We start from the raw sequence: 20,569 nt of genomic DNA on the forward strand, positions 1-20,569 counted from the left end.
GTAATGAACGTGCTGAGTTTTTATTTTTAACAATTAAAGTAAGATTATTTTTTCCCTCACTTCTTCATGACTGCAACAACTATGAGACCCACTAACTGTATACACGCCTCGTGCAGCATCCCATACCTCAGACCTGCCGTTTATGGGTCGCAACCCAAATGACTCATCACTCCCTACGTAGTTAGAATATACATCGCGTGTGACGCAATACGGTCTCCGCACTACGACGTTTACTACGGGTCTGAGTTATATCCATTTGGGACGCAGCCATATAAAGGCGGTACGTCTCCTTTTAAGAATCTGGGAGTCGCTCGTTTCTTTTAAGTCGCTCGTTTCTTAAAGCTGGGTGTTATGGTGCTAGTTGATCATGTATGACGTTAAACGACAAAAACAAGAAGGATTATCTGTTTTTTAGTTTTCTTTTTGCTCCTTTTGTTGACTTTCGTTAATTCAGTTTAAGTTTTAAACCGAACAGCAGTTTGGAGCCGATAAGGAACCGACACCATGGACTGGGGAACCGACCTGTGGGTGAGTTTAAACTAATACATCATAGGTTCTTTATGCTTTATTTTGTCTCCCTAAACCAAAAAGCATCTTTCAGGACGAAAAGAAAAAGTTTCTCTGTTTTCCCTCAAACGCTTTCTGTCTCTATGGTGAACAGATATTTTACTGAAATTAGGTGTTTTAGTTGAAAGAGGTGTTTAATTTAGACTTTGTGTTGTTGTACTTAATAATTAGTATTAGTGTTTGTGTTCTGTATGTATGTGTGATTTGTTTCAAAACAACCCCAAACACTACTCTAATGAATACTAATGCTGAAGTCAGTATGAATCAGTATGGTTGTAAATTTATATATATATCTCCAGCTTGTTTTAAAATATCTATTATAACACTTTACACTTATCAAACGCACCGAAGTTAAAATGGATTTTTAATTTCAGAGAACACAACGCCCATTTTTTCTTTAGAAACAGGTTGCTCATAACAGATCACATAACAGGATTTCCTGTTGTCACTTGCCTTTTTTGCTTAGTGCAGGCTTAAACCTGATGCAGACAGGAGAACAGTTTCAGTTTACCACATGTCAAGTCAAGTTTATTTATAAAGCACTTTTTTTTTTTTAAATAACAAGTGTTTGTCAAATACACATGGTTTATTAATACAAACACACAAATAAAAGAAAAAATACTTAAGACACAATAAAACAATAAAAGAAAGCAAGCAGCTCTCACATGGCATCGTATGCCAGACTGTAAAAATAAGTTTTTAGGGCAGATTTAAAGACCTCAAGTGTTTGAGCCTGTCTAATATAGAGAGGCAAACTGTTCCAGATCCTTGGGGCCGCACCTGTAAAGGCTCGGTCCCCCCTGCTCTTCAGTTTCACTCTTAGAACAGCTAAGAGCAAATGGTCAGCAGACCTTAGTGCTCTTGACGGAGCATACAGATTAATCAAATCTGATAAGTAACTTGGCGCTGACCCATTAAGAGATTTAAAAACAAGCCCCAATATTTTAAAATGAATCCTATAATGGACAGGAAGCCAGTGAAGAGACGCGAGAATGGGAGAGATATGTTCCCGCTTTCGTGTGCCCGTCAATAGGCGAGCTGCCACATTCTGGACCATTTGCAGTCTAGAGAGGGAGGCCTGATTAATACCTAAATAAAGGCTGTTACAGTAATCAAGGCGACTTGAGATAAAAATATGCACAACTCTCTGAAAGTCCTTAGAGCACAGGAAAGGTTTCCCCTTGGTGAGTTGTCTCAATTGGAAGAAACATGATTTAACTACTAAATTAATCTGTTTATCCAATTTAAAATCACAATCCATAACAACACCTAAACTTTTTTACAAAGGGCTTCACATAAGGATTCAGCTCACCGAGGTTTAGGTCTACTGACTCACAGGTTCCCCCTGGCGTAAACAACACCACTTCTGTTTTCTTTTCATTAAAATTAAGGAAATTTAGTGCCAAGGAATACCAAAAAAAAAAAAAGAAATACCAAATTTCCTAAAAATATGCCCTAAAGGGAGCATATACAGGGAGAACAGAATAGGCCCCAAAATGGAGCCCTGGGGGACCCCACATGTGAGTATAGCAGTTGAGGAGACATAGTCTCCAAGATGAACCGAAAAAGTTATTTCAGCCAAATAGGATTTAAACCATTCCAGAGCAGTACCCTTAATACCAACACATTGTTTGAGCCGTGAAATCAAGATATTATGGTCAACTGTATCAAATGCCGCCGAAAGGTCCAGTAAAATTAAAATAGCGCAGTCACCAGAGTCAGTGGCAAGTAGTAAGTCATTAAAAACCTTCAATAGTGCAGTTTCTGTGCTGTGTAGTGCTTTAAAACCAGACTGAAATACTTCATGAATACCATGTAAATCTAAGAATGAGTTTAGTTGTCCAAATACAACCTTCTCCAATAGTTTGGATAGAAATGGGAGTTTTCAGATAGATCTATAATGAGCAAAAACTGATGGATCCAAATTATGTTTCTTGATTGCTGGTTCTACAGCTGCGTGTTTAAAAGATTTAGGTACAACTCCTAAAGCCAGGCTGCTATTGATAATAGCAAGAATTTTAGGACCAATGGTTTCAAATGAGGGGGCACGGTGGCTTAGTGGTTAGCACGTTCGCCTCACACCTCCAGGGTTGGGGGTTCGATTCCCACCTCCGCCTTGTGTGTGTGGAGTTTGCATGTTCTCCCCGTGCCTCGGGGGTTTCCTCCGGGTACTCCGGTTTCCTCCCCCGGTCCAAAGACATGCATGGTAGGTTGATTGGCATCTCTGGAAAATTGTCCGTAGTGTGTGATTGTGTGAGTGAATGAGAGTGTGTGTGTGTGTGTGCCCTGTGATGGGTTGGCACTCCGTCCAGGGTGTATCCTGCCTTGATGCCCGATGACGCCTGAGATAGGCACAGGCTCCCCGTGACCCGAGGTAGTTCGGATAAGCGGTAGAAGATGAGTGAGTGAGTGAGTGAGTGGTTTCAAATGAATCTATCACATGTGGACCTACTGCTGTATACACAGCCTTTTTTAAATCTTCATCATCATCATCATCAGGGGCGGTTTTAGGATTTCATCTTTAGGGGTTTTTAGCCCTCAGTGAGAATTTAAAACAAGAAGAGTTTTATATTATATGACTACATAGTAAGCCAAAAGTTATGGTATTATTTAAAATGGCAAAAGTGGACATCAAAATTTTATGCATGATGTAATGATGCCAGTCTTGAATCAAATCAGTTTATGTATGTGTGCATTCTCTACAAACAGTGTGTCCAATGAATGCAGTCATTAATAAATAAATATTCACAAGACAAAGACCAAATCAATTATTTTTATTTAGTATTGATTGGATTGTTTGCATTAATATTTTGTTTGTGCTATCACCTCTGGTAATAAGAATAGTGAAATTTCACTGCTTTTGGTTGCCGTCTTTGTGGCTTTCCGTTGATTAATGTTATAGATAAACGCCTCCAGCTGCGCTGTGCCTGAGCGTCTCCGTTCAAATAAAGCAGACAGCTGATGACGCACTTTTGAAAGACTACAACACACGCGCGTAAAAGCAAAGTAAAAAAATCGCTCTTGGATCAAACTGATAAATAATTTTTTTTCCCATCGACGACATGTCCTGCATTTTAAAGTAATTTTTATTGTTTATTTATTAAAGTAAAAATTATACTTTTAGTTTTAGGGTGGCTGAAATCACAGACGGGGGGCTGGAGCCACCCTAAAAAAGGGCTAGAACCGCCCCTGATTATCATCATCGTCATCGTAAATCATTATCATTTCTGTCACCTGTAGATCTTCAAGTTCAATTGGACCCTGCTGTACCTTACTCAGCTACCCGGCATGGTCCTTCTCGCACTACAAAATGGTGGTAAGTGGCCATGCTTCCATCTCTACATGATTGCAGCAGATCATTTCTTGTGTGTATTTCTTTTTCTTGTGAAATGATAGCTGTAGACTGTAGAATGTTGAATCGTGGTTATTTATTTAAAAGTATATTTCACAGTAACTATGTCCTAAATTGAATACTGTTTATCTATGTGGGAGAAAAGGAATATATTTATTCTGACATTTAATGCAATGGACAGTCATTTTGGGCCATTGTGCTTAGGCATCCTGCTATTTGTTCAATCGTGTCAGGGTCTCACATTTGAGGCAGGAATACACATTGTATGGAGTCAATTAAAGGGAATCATGCATCACACTCAATCACGTCTAGGGCCACTTTATCGCACCCTGCCTAAATCCCACACAAGTGAAAAGAAATGTGCTATATTTCCTCCCAACAGAGTTTTACTCATCATACCTCTAGTCTGTGACCTATCGAACTAGTATTAATGTATTCATTGATGGTGGATACTTTAAAGCATAATGGCATGGCGCTTAGGCATCTGCCAAATGCCATAGATGTAAATGTAAATTTAAACAAAACCAGGTGTAGGTTAGACTTACAACTATACAAGAAACCTTATTTCTAAAGTTTCTCACATTTTTTTAAAAGTGTTTTCAAAATTGAATAACCAGTTTTTAAATAGAGTCATTTGTTTTGCAGATGGTTGTACCATTACAATTCAGCCTGCTAAACTAGTGGTGGAGTTTGGTGCTTCTGCCACAGCTAACTGTTCCACAACCATCACCCATAATGGAATGGGTTGGGAAGCAGTGACTGGAGCAGTGGATCTAACAAAAGGCGTCCAGTTCCTTATCTGGAGGGTAGAGAGTCTGAAATACTGGGACACACAGCCAATATGCTACATAAATGCACACATGCAGTGCGAATCCGAGCTCCCAGTTACTGTTTACAGTGAGTCGTATGTTACCCGCTGAGTTTGAGATGTAATAACGTATACCCTGAATGCCTTATATATGATATAAAGAAAACGTCTGCTCTTTCTCCACAGAACGTCCGGAGAAGGTGTCGATCAGCACCGTGGATCACACAGGGCCAATGATTGAGGGCAAACAGTACAAGCTCGATTGTGATGTTCAGAATGTTGCTCCTGTTAATCTCCTCACTGTCAACTGGTACAAAGGACAGCCAGGACAGCTAGTGAAAAGTGTACAATTTAATAACATTTCCTCCAAAACACCAGTAAACCGTTCTACTGAACTCAGCATCTCGACCAGCAAAGAAGATGATGGAGTTCAGTACAGATGTGAGGCAAAGCTAGAACTAGGACCAGAAGGACCTCAACCTCCTCCTATAAAGACATCAGATCCTCTCAGCATTATAGTGCACTGTGAGTGTTTCACAGAGTCTGTAGGCTCTACATATCTACATATTTTAATATTGCATTTTTCCAGGTAATTTAATCTTTTCAGTCTAGAAATGTAGTGAAAATTCTAGAAATGTTCTTCTCACATTGAATTTTGTCACATTGTTTTATTTTTCAGACAAACCTGTAATATCACAAGTTTAAATTGATGTGTTAATTTTAAAATTATTAGTTGCTATAGTAACAACTCAAGCATAATGTTTTCAGGCTACGAAACCAAGCACATCATACGATTTCCTAAATTTGTTGAACAATTTCATGAAGTGTGAGTCTTTTGAGAAGTGGTAAGGTAAGGTAAGGTAAACTTTTATTGTCCCCAGTAGGGAAATTTGTTTTATATACAGTACACACATTAGACAGATACAATTCACAAGATATTGAATACATAAAATAGCAACTATGTCCTTCCCTTATTTAACAACTTCACCGACACTGGGATAAGAGTTTTTAAATCTATTTAATCTGCAGCGAGGAACTCTGAACCTCCTGCCAGAAGGCAACAACTCATACTTCATATTCAAAACATGGGAAAAATCACAGACAATCCTCTCAGCGTGTCTTACAGTGGCATGTTCGTACATAGTTTGCATGTACGAACATGGGAAATTTAGACAGGCAATTTAAGCAAGCACAGAACAAAACTGTTTGTTTATTAACTTTAATGTCATAGGTGGTAACAACCATTAGACCCCGAACAATGTGTTTAAGTTGGTTTTAAAAAGTTCTGAAAACCAGGAAAAGAGACTAATCAATAGAACTTCAGTAGAAACATGCAGTTGAATTTTAACATGGATTGCTTTACAACCAGGGAACGGCTTCTAGAGAACTACTTTAAGTATTTTAAAACAGCATGTCGGTATATCGAGTATTAATCATTATTGTATTATATACAGTTATGTGTATAACAGTAAAACATATTTGTTTGATTTCATGAACAAAATAAAAGTTGCACTTTTGGCTCAGTATTTGTGACATGATGTTTCCGTCTCAAACTTTGTCCATAGATGGTCCAGAAATTCAGCCAGTCACACGCTCAGAAGTGGTGAAAGCAGGCAATGACTTGTCTCTGAGCTGCACTGCAGAAGGAAATCCAGAGCCTGAAGTGAGCTGGAGCTTTCAAAACCAAACTAAGGCCACTGGGAGGCGGCAGACAATTCTAAACCTTTCTAAAGCCAATTCTGCTGATGCTGGTGAATATTTGTGCACCGCTTCTAATGAACTTGGGAGCAAAACAAGGACCGTCTCACTGACAGTAGAAGGTACGTCTAATGTCAAGTCTAAATGTAGGTTAGAAAATACCATATGTCATCAACACAGGCAAATGATTTAGTTTAACTAATTAAATTTATTAAAAAAATTGTACTTTGTTAAAGACAATGTGTTATGTAGCATGCATTACTGACTAACTTGAGTCTTGTCTTTTTTTCTATTTTCTTTACAGAAAGCAACACGCGAACAATAATAATCTGTGTTGGGGTTCTATTACTGATTTTAATTATTGCATATGGAATTTACATTTTTGTCAGGCGCAGATAATCTGAAAGGTAAACCATATAGACTAATGGTGATGTCTCTATGTCACTATTGAAGTAGAATGATGGATAAGTAGTGATGTTACCGGTGTTGTAATCAGAGGTGGGTAGTAACGAATTACATTTACTTCGTTATATTTACTTGAGTACATTTTTTGGGTAACTTGTACTTTTTGAGTATAATTAAAGATGCATACTTTTACTCTTACTCAAGTAGATTTTTAGTGGAAAAACTTTACTTTTACTTCGCTACAATCGGCGGCGTTCCTCCGTTACTCAAATGGTAACAAATCTGAGATTTAATAAATAATAATTAGTTTATATGACAAGTCTCGCGAAACGTTGGAGAGGCTGCTTCGCGAGAGTATACTGCACATCTCCCGCTGAAGTTTAGCGCGCCTTTAGTTGGAAGATGATGGCTGAAGCAGAGGAAGACGTTTGCGCTTTATCAAAGGCAGATCACATGTGGCCACAAATTAATTCTATGTTTTCACTCCAAGATGTAAAATATAATAGCTTTATAATGCGATGCATTCTGTGTGCACCAAAACAAACAGACATTGCAGCTTACAAGAATTCCAGCTCCAACCTGAATCTTTTCCCTCACATACGCTCTCGTGCAATCCTGTGAACCCTACAAACAACACGTACATGAACAAACGTTCATTATAAGCGTCTGCATTTTCATATCCATGTTCCACAAAATAAATTGAATTGCGTACTGTAAGACGTTTTGCATTTATACGCAAATCCTGACATCTCACTTAAGTTTTTTTTGGACTACGTTTTTTTTTTCACTAAAGTGTAGAACATATACAAAATAAAAACGGGATTATATTTTGTTTTATCCCTAAATTAAACATATTATTATTATTATTATTATTATTATTATTATTATTATTATTACCTAAAGAGTACATGCACTTACTTATAAAATGTAACAAATGTAAGAATAAAGTAAATTAATCTTAAAAGGAAGAGCAGGTTAGCCCAGCACATCATTCATTTACATCATTAAACCATTAATCACACACACATTTTATATAAATATATATATATATATATGTATATAATTATACTTCAACCTGTGTTTTATATTAGCAGAATAAAGAGACTTTTAAGGAGAGGTGTGTCAAAGCTCTCCAAGTAGTTGCTTCATATCAATCAGATGAGACGTAACTAGTAACTAACTACTTGAGTAGTTTTTTCATCGGATACTTTTTTACTCCTACTCAAGTAAAGATTAAGATTGTTACTTTTACTCTTACTTGAGTAAATATTTCCATAAGTACTTTTACTTGAGTACAGATTTTGGATACTCTTCCCACCTCTGTTTATAACTTAAATCTCATTCATCATTGGGCAAATATACGATTCAATGTAACATTTCATGGCGTATATTTTGTCATATATATATTTATTGGATATTAGTAATACGTTGAAAAATATAGGAATGCAAGAAAAGTATTTTTGTGCACCGCTTAATACCATGATCTTTTTTAAATGGTTCACACTTTATACTTTTGAGACAAGGTCTATCCTTAATCTGTTTTTAGGTCCAGTGTTTGATTTGCTACCAGCAGCTGGCCTATAATAATAATAATACATCACTCATTCAAGAACACTTACAATGTCCGCGACATGTTTCACGAGTTCACACTTACAAATAAGACTGTGTGTCTATATAGTCATGCTGAACAGGTGGACACCTGATTGCTGACTGCTGATTGTTAATAAAACATAATTAAGCACAAAGCATCCATCTAGCCTACAGTACAGTAGTCTGTAAGGCAGATTTATAATCATGTAAAAGTGTGTCTGCACTTATGTACCTTCAACATTCATGAGTTTGATTTTTTTTTTTAAAAAAACACTCAAAATGTCCACATTCACCATACAAAAAGTTATCTTTATTACATTTTTGTAATGGTTTTGGTTCTCTTCAAGAAAGCTTCACTTCGCCATCAATATGGAAAAGGTGTGACAACCAACACAGAAAATAACTAAAATGACTTCTGCATGATTTTAGAAATAAACTAGATTTGTAAAGTTCGTCAAGACAAACTTTGATGTTGGCTTTGACAGTGCAAGTATTCGCAAAGGCCGGTGCTTTTTAGAGGCGAGTGGACATAAGGGTCAGTGTTACTTTTGGAGGCAAGTGGACAGAAAGATTGTGAAAGCTACTGGACCGCTACACTTTTGCCAATACTTTTGGAGGCGAGCGGACATGAGCATGTGACGTGATCCGAATACCGAGGCATCCGAGGCAGTTCCCCTCATTGTGCTGTGTTTTGATATGTCACATGTCCATGTTGTGCAAATTTTTGATTTTCACGTGACGTCACGTGACATGGCAAGAATACATGTGAGGCAGTTCCCCTTATTGTGCTGAGTGTTTTGATATGTCACATGTCCATGTTGTGCAAATTTTTTATTTCGCTTATTTTGGGGGCGGGGCTACACGTGACGTCACGTGACGTGACCAAAATACACGTGGGGCAGTTCCCCTCATTGTGCTGAGTGTTTTGATATGTCACATGTCCATGTTGTGCTAATTTTTTATTTTCACGTGACGTGACGTGACCATAACACATGTGAGGCACTTCCCCTCATTGGGCTGAGTGTTTTGATATGTCACATGTCCATGTTGTGCAAATTTTTGATTTCGCTTATTTTGGGGGCGGGGCTATACACGTGACGTCACGTGACCAGTATACCCGGTGGGGTGCCAATACTTTTGGCAAAAAGTGGCTACTGAGGGTTTGGACATTTCATGTCAATACTGCAGTCATTATGGGATTCTACTTATTATTATACTGCATAGAACACAGGAGAGAAGCCGTGCCTGAGCTCTGCGCACGCTGCGTGTGTGAAAGCTTAGAGGAATTTTAGGAATTCCCCATTCAAGTCTATGGGACGTTCCATCGTCGACTACGGGAAAACCGAAAGTTCCGTCGGAACGCCGAGTCCGGAACTTTGTCCGGAGTAACGTCCTAAAGAACCTGTCCGAGTTTGGTGTAAATCGCTCGAAAACTTGCCGAGTTATAAACCTCCAAAATTTATAATGGAAGTGGATACGAAAAAAGGCCACTTTGAGCTTCCGTACCGGGAATGCCGGAATTCCGATCGCTTAGAAAAGTAGTAGCAACAAACTTCAGACCAGGGTCTACGACATATCCGAATTTGGTGCATGTGGCTCGAAAGCCCTAGGACGAGTTACTCTTGATAAATTTGTGGCTAAGAATAATAATAATAATAATAATAATAATAATAATAATAATAATAATAAGCTTATAAAGGAAATCAGAATGTTGGCTTCTACAAAGCCAACATAATAATAATAATAAAGCTTATAAAGGAAAACAGAATGTTGGCTTCTACAAAGCCAACATAATAATCATTTGCTTTGTGTCAGGTTTTATTTAAATGTTTTCTAGATTGCGAACAGGTGTGGCAGTAATCAGGCCTGGGTGTGGCTAGAGAACTCCGGTGTGATAAACCACAGTTAAGTTATGTTTTAACAGGGGGGGCAAACACTTTTTCACACACTTGTTGTGTTTACTTGTTATCTTTGAATAATATTTAAATTTGTTTGATGATCTGAAACATTAAAGTGTGAAAAAAACGTGCAAAAAAAAAAAATCAGAACACTTTTTCACACCACTGTATGTATTTGTATATGTATGTATTTGTACAAATGTGGATACAAACTCAAGAAATGACACATCTCAATATCTCATAAAAGCACTGATATATACTATAATAATGCATTCGCTTGAGTTAAATCAAATGACAGCTTTTTGTGTAACAACAGAACTTCAAAAGTATTTTTAATGATATTAGTTGTGAATAAATTGTGCTTTTAAAAATTGTGAAATCTTGTGTTTATTAAAGTGTGACAATGGAGATCACTATTAACTACATTAACTACTGGCAAGAAGGTGAATGTATAAATGTATTTAATGAATAAATTAATAACTTTATATAAGATTATTTTCTTATTTCACAGTATAGGGGTGTGTGTGTGTGTGTGTGTGTGTGTATATATACACATTTACATTTACAGCATTTGGCAGACGCCCTTATCCAGAGCGATGTACATAAGTGCTTAAATCTCTCTCATTGGATACATTAATTCTGGTTCACTAGGTTACATACTTAAGATACCATGAGTTTAAAACCTCTAGGGAAAGTTCATTCCACCACCTTGCTGCCAGAACAGAAAAGAGTCTTGTAGTAAACTTGCCTCTTACCCTGAGAGATGGAACCAGTCGAGCAGTGCTGGTAGATCTGAGGGTGCGAGGTGCAGTACGAGGAGTGATGAGGGCTTTTGAGGTAAGAGGGAGCTGGTCCGTTTTTGGCTTTGTAGGCCAGCATTAGTGTTTAGAATCTGATGCGTGCAGCTACCAGAAGCCAGTGGAGGGATGGCAGCAGTGGGGTGGTATGCGAGAACTTAGGCAGGTTGAAAAAAAGCCATGCAGCTGCATTTTGGATCATTTGCAGAGGACGGATTGCGTTCTTAGGGAGACCTGCCAGCAGTGCGTTGCAGTAATCCAGTTTTGAAATGACAAGAGACGGAACAAGTACCTGAGTAGCCTGTGTGGATCAGATCATTGTGCAGGGATATAGTAAGGTCATAACCTGGGGATGAATAGCAGTTCAGTTTTGCTAGGATTGAGCTTTAACTGATGAGCAGTCATCCATGATGATATTTCTGCCAGACATGCTGAGACCTGTCAGCTCAGAAGCTGTGGTATCTGGGGGTGGGAAAGAGAAGATAAGTTGTGTATCATCAGCATAGCAGTGGTAAGAGAACCCATGTGAGGAAATAACTTCACCAAGAGAGTGAGTATACAGGGAGACATGAAGACGACCAAGTACTGAGCCCTGTGGGACACCAGTGGAGAGTCTGCGTGGAGTAGATGTCACTCCCTTCCATGTTACCTGAAATGAGCATCCTTCCAGGTAGGAAGCGAACCATTCCCAAGCTGATCTGCAAATCCCTCTAAATGACTCCTGAGGGTGGACAAGAGAGTCTTGTGGTTGACCGTATCAAACGCTGCTGAAAGGTCAAGGAGGATAAGGACGGATGACAGTTTGGCTGATCTAGTAGCATGTAGTTTCTCAGAGACATCCAAAATTGCTGTCTCTGTGGAATGAGCTGCTTTATAGCCAGACTGGTTGGGGTCTTGGAGGTTGTTCTGTGAGAGATAGACAGACAGTTGATTATAGACAATGCTTTCAAGAATTTTTGAAAGAAACAAGAGAAGTGATACTGGTCTGTATTTACTGATGTCTGATGGATCCAGAGCAGGTTTCTTTAGGATGGGAATAACCCTTGCTCTCTTGAAAGTAGTTGGTACCTGACCAGATTCTATTGATCTATTGATGATAGTGGTAATGAAGGGCAGAAAGTCTTGTGAGATGGTCTGGAGCATAGTGGAAGGGAGTGGATCCAATGGGCAGATGGAAGGATTGCAAGCCTGGATAAGTTGTAAAATCTCTTCTGCTGCTACAGTTGAGAAATGTGACAACAAAGGAGTGGGAGAATCCATACTGTGAGATGTAAGTGCAGTTGGGGCAAAAGTGAAGGTCCTGCAGAGTTCCTCAATCTTCTCATGGTAGAAAGAAGCAAAGTCTTCTGCAGTCAGGGATGATGAAGAAGGTGGACTCGGGGTGGGGTGGGGGTGGGGGGGTGAGTAGAGATGAGATGATGTTGTGGAGCTTCCGAGGGTCTTGTGATGACGAAGCTTCAAGCTTTTCCTTGTAGAAGGAAGTCTTGGCAGAAGTCACATCTGAGGAGAACTTGGGCAGGAGTGTATGGTAAGAATCAAGATATTCATCAAGTTGTGACTTCTTCCACTTTCACTCTGATGATCTTGGCTCTCTTCAGTTGTTGTGCAACACATCTGAAAGCCAAGGAGCAGAACAAGACGTTTTCTTGGGTTTAGTGGACAGAGGGCAGAGAAAGTCCATAGTTGAGGAAAGAGATGAGAGGAAAGTATCTGTGGCTGAGAACAAGGGTAGTGAGGAAAAAGACTCCGGATCAGCAAGAGAAGAAAGAGTGACAGAAGCAACAGAAGAAGGGGAGACAGAGTGAAGGTTGCGGCGGGTAAGGGCGAGGGGGTGAGAGGTAGTTTTAGGTAGGAAAGGGAGAGTGATGGTGAAGGATACCAGGTGATGATCGGAGACAGGTAGTGGGGTAGCAGTCATGTCTGTAGCTGGATAAGGACAGGTGAAAACCAGGTCCAGGACATTGCCTCCTTTGTGTGTGGGGATGTAGCTGTTGAGTGTCAGGGCAAATGAGTCAAGAAGAGTCAGGAGGGAAGAAGATTGAAGCTTGTCAGAGGGGAGGTTGAAATCACCAAACACTGTCAGAGGGGAGCTATCGGAAGGGAAAGCACTAAGCAGTGTGTCCATTTCTTCCAGGAAGCCTCCTAGGGGACCAGGAGGGCAGTAGACAACAATGATAACAAAGTTGATTGGAGATGTGACAGAAATGGCATGGACTTCAAAAGAGAAGATGGTTAAATGAGACAAGAGGAGAGGTGTAAAGCACCATCTCTTTGACAACAATAAGCCTGTACCACCACCCCTGCCCGATTCTCGTGGTGAGTGAGAGACAGCATAGGCAGAGGATAAAGCAGCTGGTGTAGCATTGTTCTGTGGGGATGTCCAGGTTTCTGTTAGTGCAAGAAAATCAAAGGAGTAATGGGAAGTTAAAGCAGAGATAAAATCAGCTTTCTTTCCAGCAGACTGGCAATTCCAGAGCCCACCTACAACCACTGTTTGAGACTTACACAACAGAGGAGGGTAGATGAGGTTACTGGGATTGTGACCTCTGCTCTGTGGACGAAAGCTTCTGTGACAGTAGGAATTGAGTACAGAGAAGGGTTTGAGGCAGATATCTGCAGTCAACCAAGAGTGGGATTTACGGTATGGTAGAATATATCAAACAGTACTAGACACTTATGTTACAACAGTGTTACTCATTGCGCGGCTGAACAGAAATGAATAGCAACAAAGCAATGTGACAGTGACAAAAGAGGTAACTGATGGGGAGCATGCATCATCCCCAACTCGAGAGGAAGACGGAGACAGAGGTTGTGGAGAGTCCGCGCCTGCTAAAAAAGGAAAGGTGCGAGTCATACAAGATGAGCATAGAAAATTTCAAGAAAAGTGGACAGATGAATTTTTATTTGTCCTTCACGGATCGAACCCTTTGTGTTTACGTGTCTCATCTCAGCATTAAGGTAATCCTGCTTATTATCATTAAGAGAAATCATCTTGTCTCAGTTACCAATTTGACAGGTGCATAATAAAGAATGATTTTTAAGTAATTATTGTATTGCAATATTGTACATTGTATATGAAAGTGGCTCTCCTATTGACTTTGTCCTATCAGTGTGGCTCACATGAAAAAAATAGTGAAGACCACTGTGTTACAATGTGTTACGAGTAAGCCCTGCCCACAATTCACACCTTCAGGTAGACTGAAACTACTCCTGATTAATCAGCTGAGAGAACAACTAAGCAAAGTCCAACGCTATAAGATCAACAATGGTATAGAATATAACACAATTCAAATCACACTACTCTGAGTTAAGCAGATACTTTTATAAAATCATTTATACATTTATAAATTTTATATATATATATATATATATATATATATATATATATATATATATATATATATATATATATGTATGTATTTAATGAATGCAATTGTATAACTTTACATAAGATTATTATCTCATTTCACAGTATAGGTGTATACTGTGTGTGTGTGTATATATATACACATTTATAAATGATGATATATATATATATATATATATATATATATATATATATATATATATATATAAATATATAATGCATATTAATAACTTTGTATAAGAATATTTTCTTCTTTCATAGTATATGTATATATATATATTTTTTTCTAAATTTCTGTCACCTTAATGTCTAATATTTGTACATTTTTTGTAGTTTTGTATGAAAATATTTACATATATGTAATGAACGTGCTGAGTTTTTATTTTTAATAATTAAAGTAAGATTATTTTTTCCCTCACTTCCCTCATCGCTGCAACAACTATGAGACCCACTAACTGTATACACGTCTCGTGCAGCATCCCTTACCTCAGGCCTGCCGTTTATGGGTCGCAACCCAAATGACTCATCACTCCCTACGTAGTTAGAATATACATCGCGTGTGACGCAATACGGTCTCCGCACTACGTCGTTTACTACGGGTCTGAGTTATATCCATTTGGGACGCAGCCATATAAATGCGGTACGTCTCCTTTAAGAATCTGGGATTTGGGAGTGACGCGGATACGAAAGCCTGTTGATCCATTTTAGGTTTTTTTTGCAACGAAAATTTCTTGGACAACGGAAAAGTCGCTCGTTTCTTAAAGCTGGGTGTTAGGGTGCTAGTTGATCATGTATGACGTTAAACGGCAAAAAAAAGAAGGATTATCTGTTTTTTAGTTTTCTTTTTGCTCCTTTTGTTGACGTTCGTTAATTCAGTTTAAGTTTTAAACCGAACAGCAGTTTGGAGCCGATAAGGAACCGACACCATGGACTGGGGAACCGACCTGTGGGTGAGTTTAAACTAATACATCATAGGTTCTTTATGCTTTATTTTGTCTCCCTAAACCAAAAAGCATCTTTCAGGGCGAAAAAAAAAGTTTCTCTGTTTTCCCTCAAACGCTTTCAGTCTCTATGGTGAACAGCAGATATATGACTGACAAGACAAATGAGGTGTTTAATTTAGACTTTGTGTTGTAGAACTGATCCTATAGGATGCGACACCGTTAACATTCCCCTTGTGTCGTGTTGTAAACGGCTCTAACTGGGAGAGCTGATAATCCGCCTGGGGCTATGTGTGTTAAACTGGTCTGTACTGATAATAAGTCATTCTGTTCATACTGTGTTGAGTTCAGATGTAAAGTAAGAGAGACGCGGTGTTTCATGTGTAAACAGTATTAACTGTGACATCATTAACTTTATGTTGGTTATGTTGTTGATTGTCTCTCGGCCTCGTTCTATGTTTGTGTGACTGACTGTCCGTGTGTCTGACTGTCCGTGTGTCTGACTGTCCGTGTGTCTGACTGTCCGTGTTCATGTCTGTCTGTCTGTGTTCATGTCTGTCTGTCTGTGTGCATGTCTGTCTGTCTGTGTGCATGTCTGTCTGTCTGTCTGTCTTCCTGCCTGTCTTCCTGCCTGTCTTCCTGTCTGCCTGCCTGTCTTCCTGTCTGCCTGCCTGCCTGTCTGTCTGCCTGCCTGTCTGTCTGTCTGTCTGTCTGTCTGTCTGTCTGATTGTCTGTCTGTCTGATTGTCTGTCTGTCTAACTGTCTGTCTGTCTAACTGTCTGTCTGTCTGCCTGTCTCTCTGTCTGCCTGTCTCTCTGTCTGCCTGTCTGTCTGTCTGTCTGTCTGTCTGATTGTCTGTCTGTCTGTCTGATTGTCTGTCTGTCTGTCTGTCTGTCTCTGTCTGATTGTCTGTCTGTCTGTCTGTCTCTGTCTGTCTGATTGTCTGTCTGATTGTCTGTCTGTCTGATTGTCTGTCTGTCTAACTGTCTGTCTGTCTGTCTGCCTGTCTCTCTGTCTGCCTGTCTCTCTGTCTGTCTGATTGTCTGTCTGTCTGTCTGATTGTCTGTCTGATTGTCTGTCTGTCTGTCTGATTGTCTGTCTGTCTGTCTGTCTGTCTCTGTCTGATTGTCTGTCTGTCTGTCTGTCTCTGTCTGTCTGATTGTCTGTCTGATTGTCTGTCTGTCTGTCTGTCTGTCTCTCTGTCTGCCTGCCTGTCTGTCTGATTGTCTGTCTGTCTGTCTGTCTCTCTGTCTGCCTGTCTGTCTGTCTGTCTGCCTGTCTGCCTGTCTGCCTGCCTGCCTGTCTGTATGCCCCTTCAAGTATCTCTCTACCTGTTTAACTACTTGTCTGTCTGTTTGTCTCTGCCTTTCTTATTGTCCTTCTGTCTTTATCTATCTATCTATCTATCTATCTATCTATCTATCTATCTGTCTGTCTGTCTGTCTGTCTGTCTGTCTGTCTGTCTGTCTGTCTGTCTGTCATTTTGACTATGTAGCTATCTATTGTTCTGTTTCAGTATCTGTCCCTCTTTCTGTCTATCTGTTTATCCCTCTGGCTGTCTTTTTTAAACCCCTCTATCAATTTAAACAGCCAATCATCAAGCTTTTATATCTCAGTGTCCATACCTACCCATTCTTCTGTTCATCTAACATGTTCTTAAAAAAAGAGAGAAATTTCCCCATTGTGGGACGAATAAAGGTATATCTTATCTTATCCGTCTATCTTCTGCTCCATCTCTATGGCCCTCTGATTATACCCATGCTCCTCCATCCATCTATCCATCCATCCATTGATCAATCCCTCCTTTTGTCTGTCTATTCATTCATCCATCTTTTCATATGTGTTCTGCATTTCCCTGCTCTGTGTTTTGGACTTTTGACTATTTGACTGTTTCTGTTGTTTATTGTTCATTTGAAAATGAATAACCCTTTAAGCTCACTAGTCATACGGATGTTGGTTTTCCTTTGCATCATTTACAGCATAAATCTTCAGTAGATTCCACCGCTCAAAAGCAACGAAAACAAACAAACAAACAAACTTTTTGTTCATAAAGATAGAAGACAAAATATCTGTGATCCATTTAGGTTATAATCTTGAAGGAGCTTTTACAATGACCGGAAGTGCTTCAGTGTTTATGTTTTTATTGTGAGACTTTTTACAATTTCTTGGACATCTGAGAAGCTTCACACACCTGATTCACGTATCTTTAAGCTGTGGAGCCCTGTTTTTGTGTACAGTTTATTAAGAACGTCTCCGAATTATTTACTACAGTTTTCCTACATGCAGTCTGTGCAGTGCGAGTATTTGGGATGTTGTGCTCTGAAGTTAACCCTGTATCTCACATGGACCGTCCATCCTGTTCCTCTTCGGTGACCTTGCTTCTGTTTTCAAGACTTAAAGCAAAGGAAAAAAGGATGCAAATGTATTCACGGCTGAACATCTACAGTGTAAAACTGGAGCATTAGAGAGAAGCGAGTGTGGACTTTCTGACCCCGTTACACCAGTTCCCTCAGGGTTTCTGTCCTATGTCCCCTTTCCATCATGTGGCCTACTGCGACAGCCTAATTAGTTTTGCCCTAATTTTTGTGGCCAATCATCCAGTCCAGGTCCCTGTGTGGAGATTTGGTGTTACGCTGCAGATTTTTTTCTCCCCAGACAAAGAGAGATGTGTTTCTGTCTCGTGGCCTGTAGCAGGCTGAATTTCATATCATAACCATGAAAAAATCCAGTAATGCTTTTTATTTGTTGTCAAGCCTGATTACTTTGCTGGACATAACCATTCTGAGCCCCAATACAATAAGTGTAGGTTTGTGCACATGCAGACAGCACAACACAAGCAGCACTGTTTACTTACTCGCCTGTATAACTTGTGCACATCAGCAGAATTAAAGCGACGTTCGCTAGACAATACACACGAGCTAAAACGTCCTTGGCCATGAAGTTCCCTTAAAATGTAGAAGTGTAAAATATATTCAGGTTTCATGATTATATTCTATATTATATATATAGAAATATATCCAGGCACATGAATTTAAACACATTGATGTTGATTTTGTGCTGTTGTCTTTATTGTTATGATCTGATCTGATGATCCTGGGAGTACAAAACAAATTTTTTGGAATAATCTGAAAGATTCATGAGACATTGAGTAGGTTGTAGTATTCAATAACTGAATATTTATACAGTCCTGCTTAAAAAACTTAATCATTTATCAATCCAGCCTTTATTATTGCCTATTTATTGTTTCTCAGGGTCAGAGAGAACGGGGTGATACTAGGAACGTTGTTGTTGTTGTTGTTGTTTGGGTGTTAGCAGAGAAGGAGAAGCTCAGATCCATCAAGTCCATTCTCTCTGGCTGTTTTGTTTGTTGTCGCTCTGTTACTCCTGCTCGTCCGTAATATAACCCGCTCGTGAGGAAAACAATAGTAATATAATACATTGCTGGTAATCTACCTTTCAGGAGTCGTGCTAGATTTATTGAAAGAACGACTGCGTCATTTTTGTACGAATAAATATCATGGAAAATATTGTTTGCTCCAAAGATTTAAAAAAAAAAAAAAAAATGCTGTCTTTTCTGTGTGATCAGATCCCAAGGCTTTTGATCACTTGGGATTTGATCACCCCACAATTCTAGCTAACTTTTCAAGAGACTTTAAGTCTTTGTGTCAGAGCATAACGTGATGACGGTATCGGGATCGCTATTTCTCTGCCGATCCAGAGGATCCGGTTGAGTCTGCTTGTGTTTCGATGCAGCGTCCTGAGCTTCTAGTTCTGCTGGTGGGTGTCTGAGGGAGCGAGTCGGCGTGAGTCAGTGGCATGAATCAGACGGTTCACATCGAGTTGGTGTCTAAGCAATGGACCGTCTGATCGGTTTTGTATTTTTTTTTGTTTAGTCATTAAGGCTTGACTACGGCATGGCATGTGTCCAGTGTTTCCCTGTTGATCTGTTGCTATTAAAGGCAGCTCTGGACTACAGCCTACTGTGTGTGTGTGTGATTTGGCTCTCCCAGTCTCAGTCATAGTGTGTGTCTGTATTTGTATGCTCATTTTCTAAAAATGTATCACAGTAGGCTGCGTATTCAGACATGAGAGCTGTGAGTGCTAGACTGGGGCGATGTGTCAGAGAAGGGCTTGGTGTGATGCTTTGTTCACGCTTTAGTTTTTGCTCAGCAAGGGAGGGACAAGACAACGACCAGGTTAGAACCAAAATACCAGGAAGCCTGAAAGACAAGCGACTTCAGTGAGGCGGCCCTTTTTTCTTTAATTAGGCCTGAGCACTTTAAAATAGCATCAGAAACTAAATCCTGAAATTGAACGGGTTCGTCATGCTCGTTTTAGAAACTTCACTCCACTTGGCTTCACACGGCCATTGTATTGCACGACGGTTTTGTTTTATTTATTTATTTATTTTGCACGACTAAATGGGTCGTTGAGAGTGTGGGCCAGAGGAAGGAGGAGTTTAGGGCATGGACCAGCTTGTTAGGAATTTTCTTCGAACCTTTCCCCTCCCTTTTATACTGTAGTTGATTCCGGTAGCTTGTCTTTGTGTGTGTGTGTGTGTGTGTGTGTGTGTGTGTGTGTGTGTGTGTGTGTGTGTGTGTGTGTGTTTGTGTGTGATCATTTCTTGATATCACTCACGTACAGGCATGCTCACACTTGAAGCACTCCCACCAACACACTAGCCAAAAAAGGAACTGAGGAACCAGAGCTTGAAGGAGAGACTCCAGATCTTTCACTTTATTTATTTTTTTATTTTCAGACAACTTTCTGTCCGGTGAAGGAAAGTGCTTTTAATTTAATCCTTGTTTAACAAACAAGTTTTATCCTTTTCTTCTAAGTTTATGCTTTCTGCTCTGTAGGAAATAACACGCTGTGACATTCATATTTCTTTGAACCACGTTGATGTACAACAGGAAACGAGGAAGGCTTCTACTTCCTGTGACCCATCTGAGAGAGATGACTGGGCCTCAGTGCTTTTAAACAGGCTCCCGCAGTGCACCAGGGCAAGGTTAGCGTTGTCAGGAAGGCCTCCTGGTGATAAAACGGCTGAGGGTTAAGGGTTAGCAACATGCAGAGAATCTGAGGAATGTAGGACCTGGTGCAGAGGCAGATAAAATGACGCACATCATCACCGACACACATCACC

The 20,569-nt window shown here is 39.6% G+C and overlaps 2 protein-coding genes across 5 annotated transcripts in view; both read left to right on the plus strand.

Moving 5' to 3' along the window:
- The first annotated feature begins 314 nt into the window (after positions 1-314).
- On the plus strand, positions 315-10,689 carry LOC132837594 (vascular cell adhesion protein 1-like). The gene is made up of 6 exons (XM_060857347.1): positions 315-528; positions 3,808-3,883; positions 4,565-4,816; positions 4,914-5,252; positions 6,293-6,547; positions 6,730-10,689. The coding sequence occupies exons 1-6, from the start codon at positions 505-507 to the stop codon at positions 6,822-6,824; spliced, it is 1,041 nt and encodes a 346-aa protein (XP_060713330.1). The 5' UTR covers positions 315-504; the 3' UTR covers positions 6,825-10,689.
- Positions 10,690-15,157: 4,468 nt separating this feature from the next.
- Positions 15,158-20,569, plus strand: part of trip10a (thyroid hormone receptor interactor 10a) — a 29,363-nt gene continuing 23,951 nt past the window's right edge. For 2 of the 4 annotated variants that reach the window (XM_060896891.1, XM_060896892.1), the window contains exon 1: positions 15,158-15,432. In XM_060896891.1, coding sequence (XP_060752874.1) covers positions 15,409-15,432 — 24 coding nt within the window. In that variant the 5' untranslated portion in view covers positions 15,158-15,408. The remainder of the gene's footprint in view (positions 15,433-20,569) is intronic. The other 2 variants (XM_060896893.1, XM_060896894.1) reach the window with 2 other exon arrangements.

Source organism: Tachysurus vachellii, chromosome 21, assembly GCF_030014155.1.
Source record: "Tachysurus vachellii isolate PV-2020 chromosome 21, HZAU_Pvac_v1, whole genome shotgun sequence".
NCBI lineage: Eukaryota > Metazoa > Chordata > Actinopteri > Siluriformes > Bagridae > Tachysurus > Tachysurus vachellii.

Excerpts from the sequence above, each read along its gene's own strand:
- LOC132837594 (XM_060857347.1), top strand. The coding sequence starts at position 505 with ATGGACTGGGGAACCGACCTGTGG. Across the intron at positions 529-3,807 it reads ACTGGGGAACCGACCTGTGG|ATCTTCAAGTTCAATTGGAC; the intron begins GTGAGTTTAAAC and ends TGTCACCTGTAG. Across the intron at positions 3,884-4,564 it reads TCTCGCACTACAAAATGGTG|ATGGTTGTACCATTACAATT; the intron begins GTAAGTGGCCAT and ends TTTGTTTTGCAG.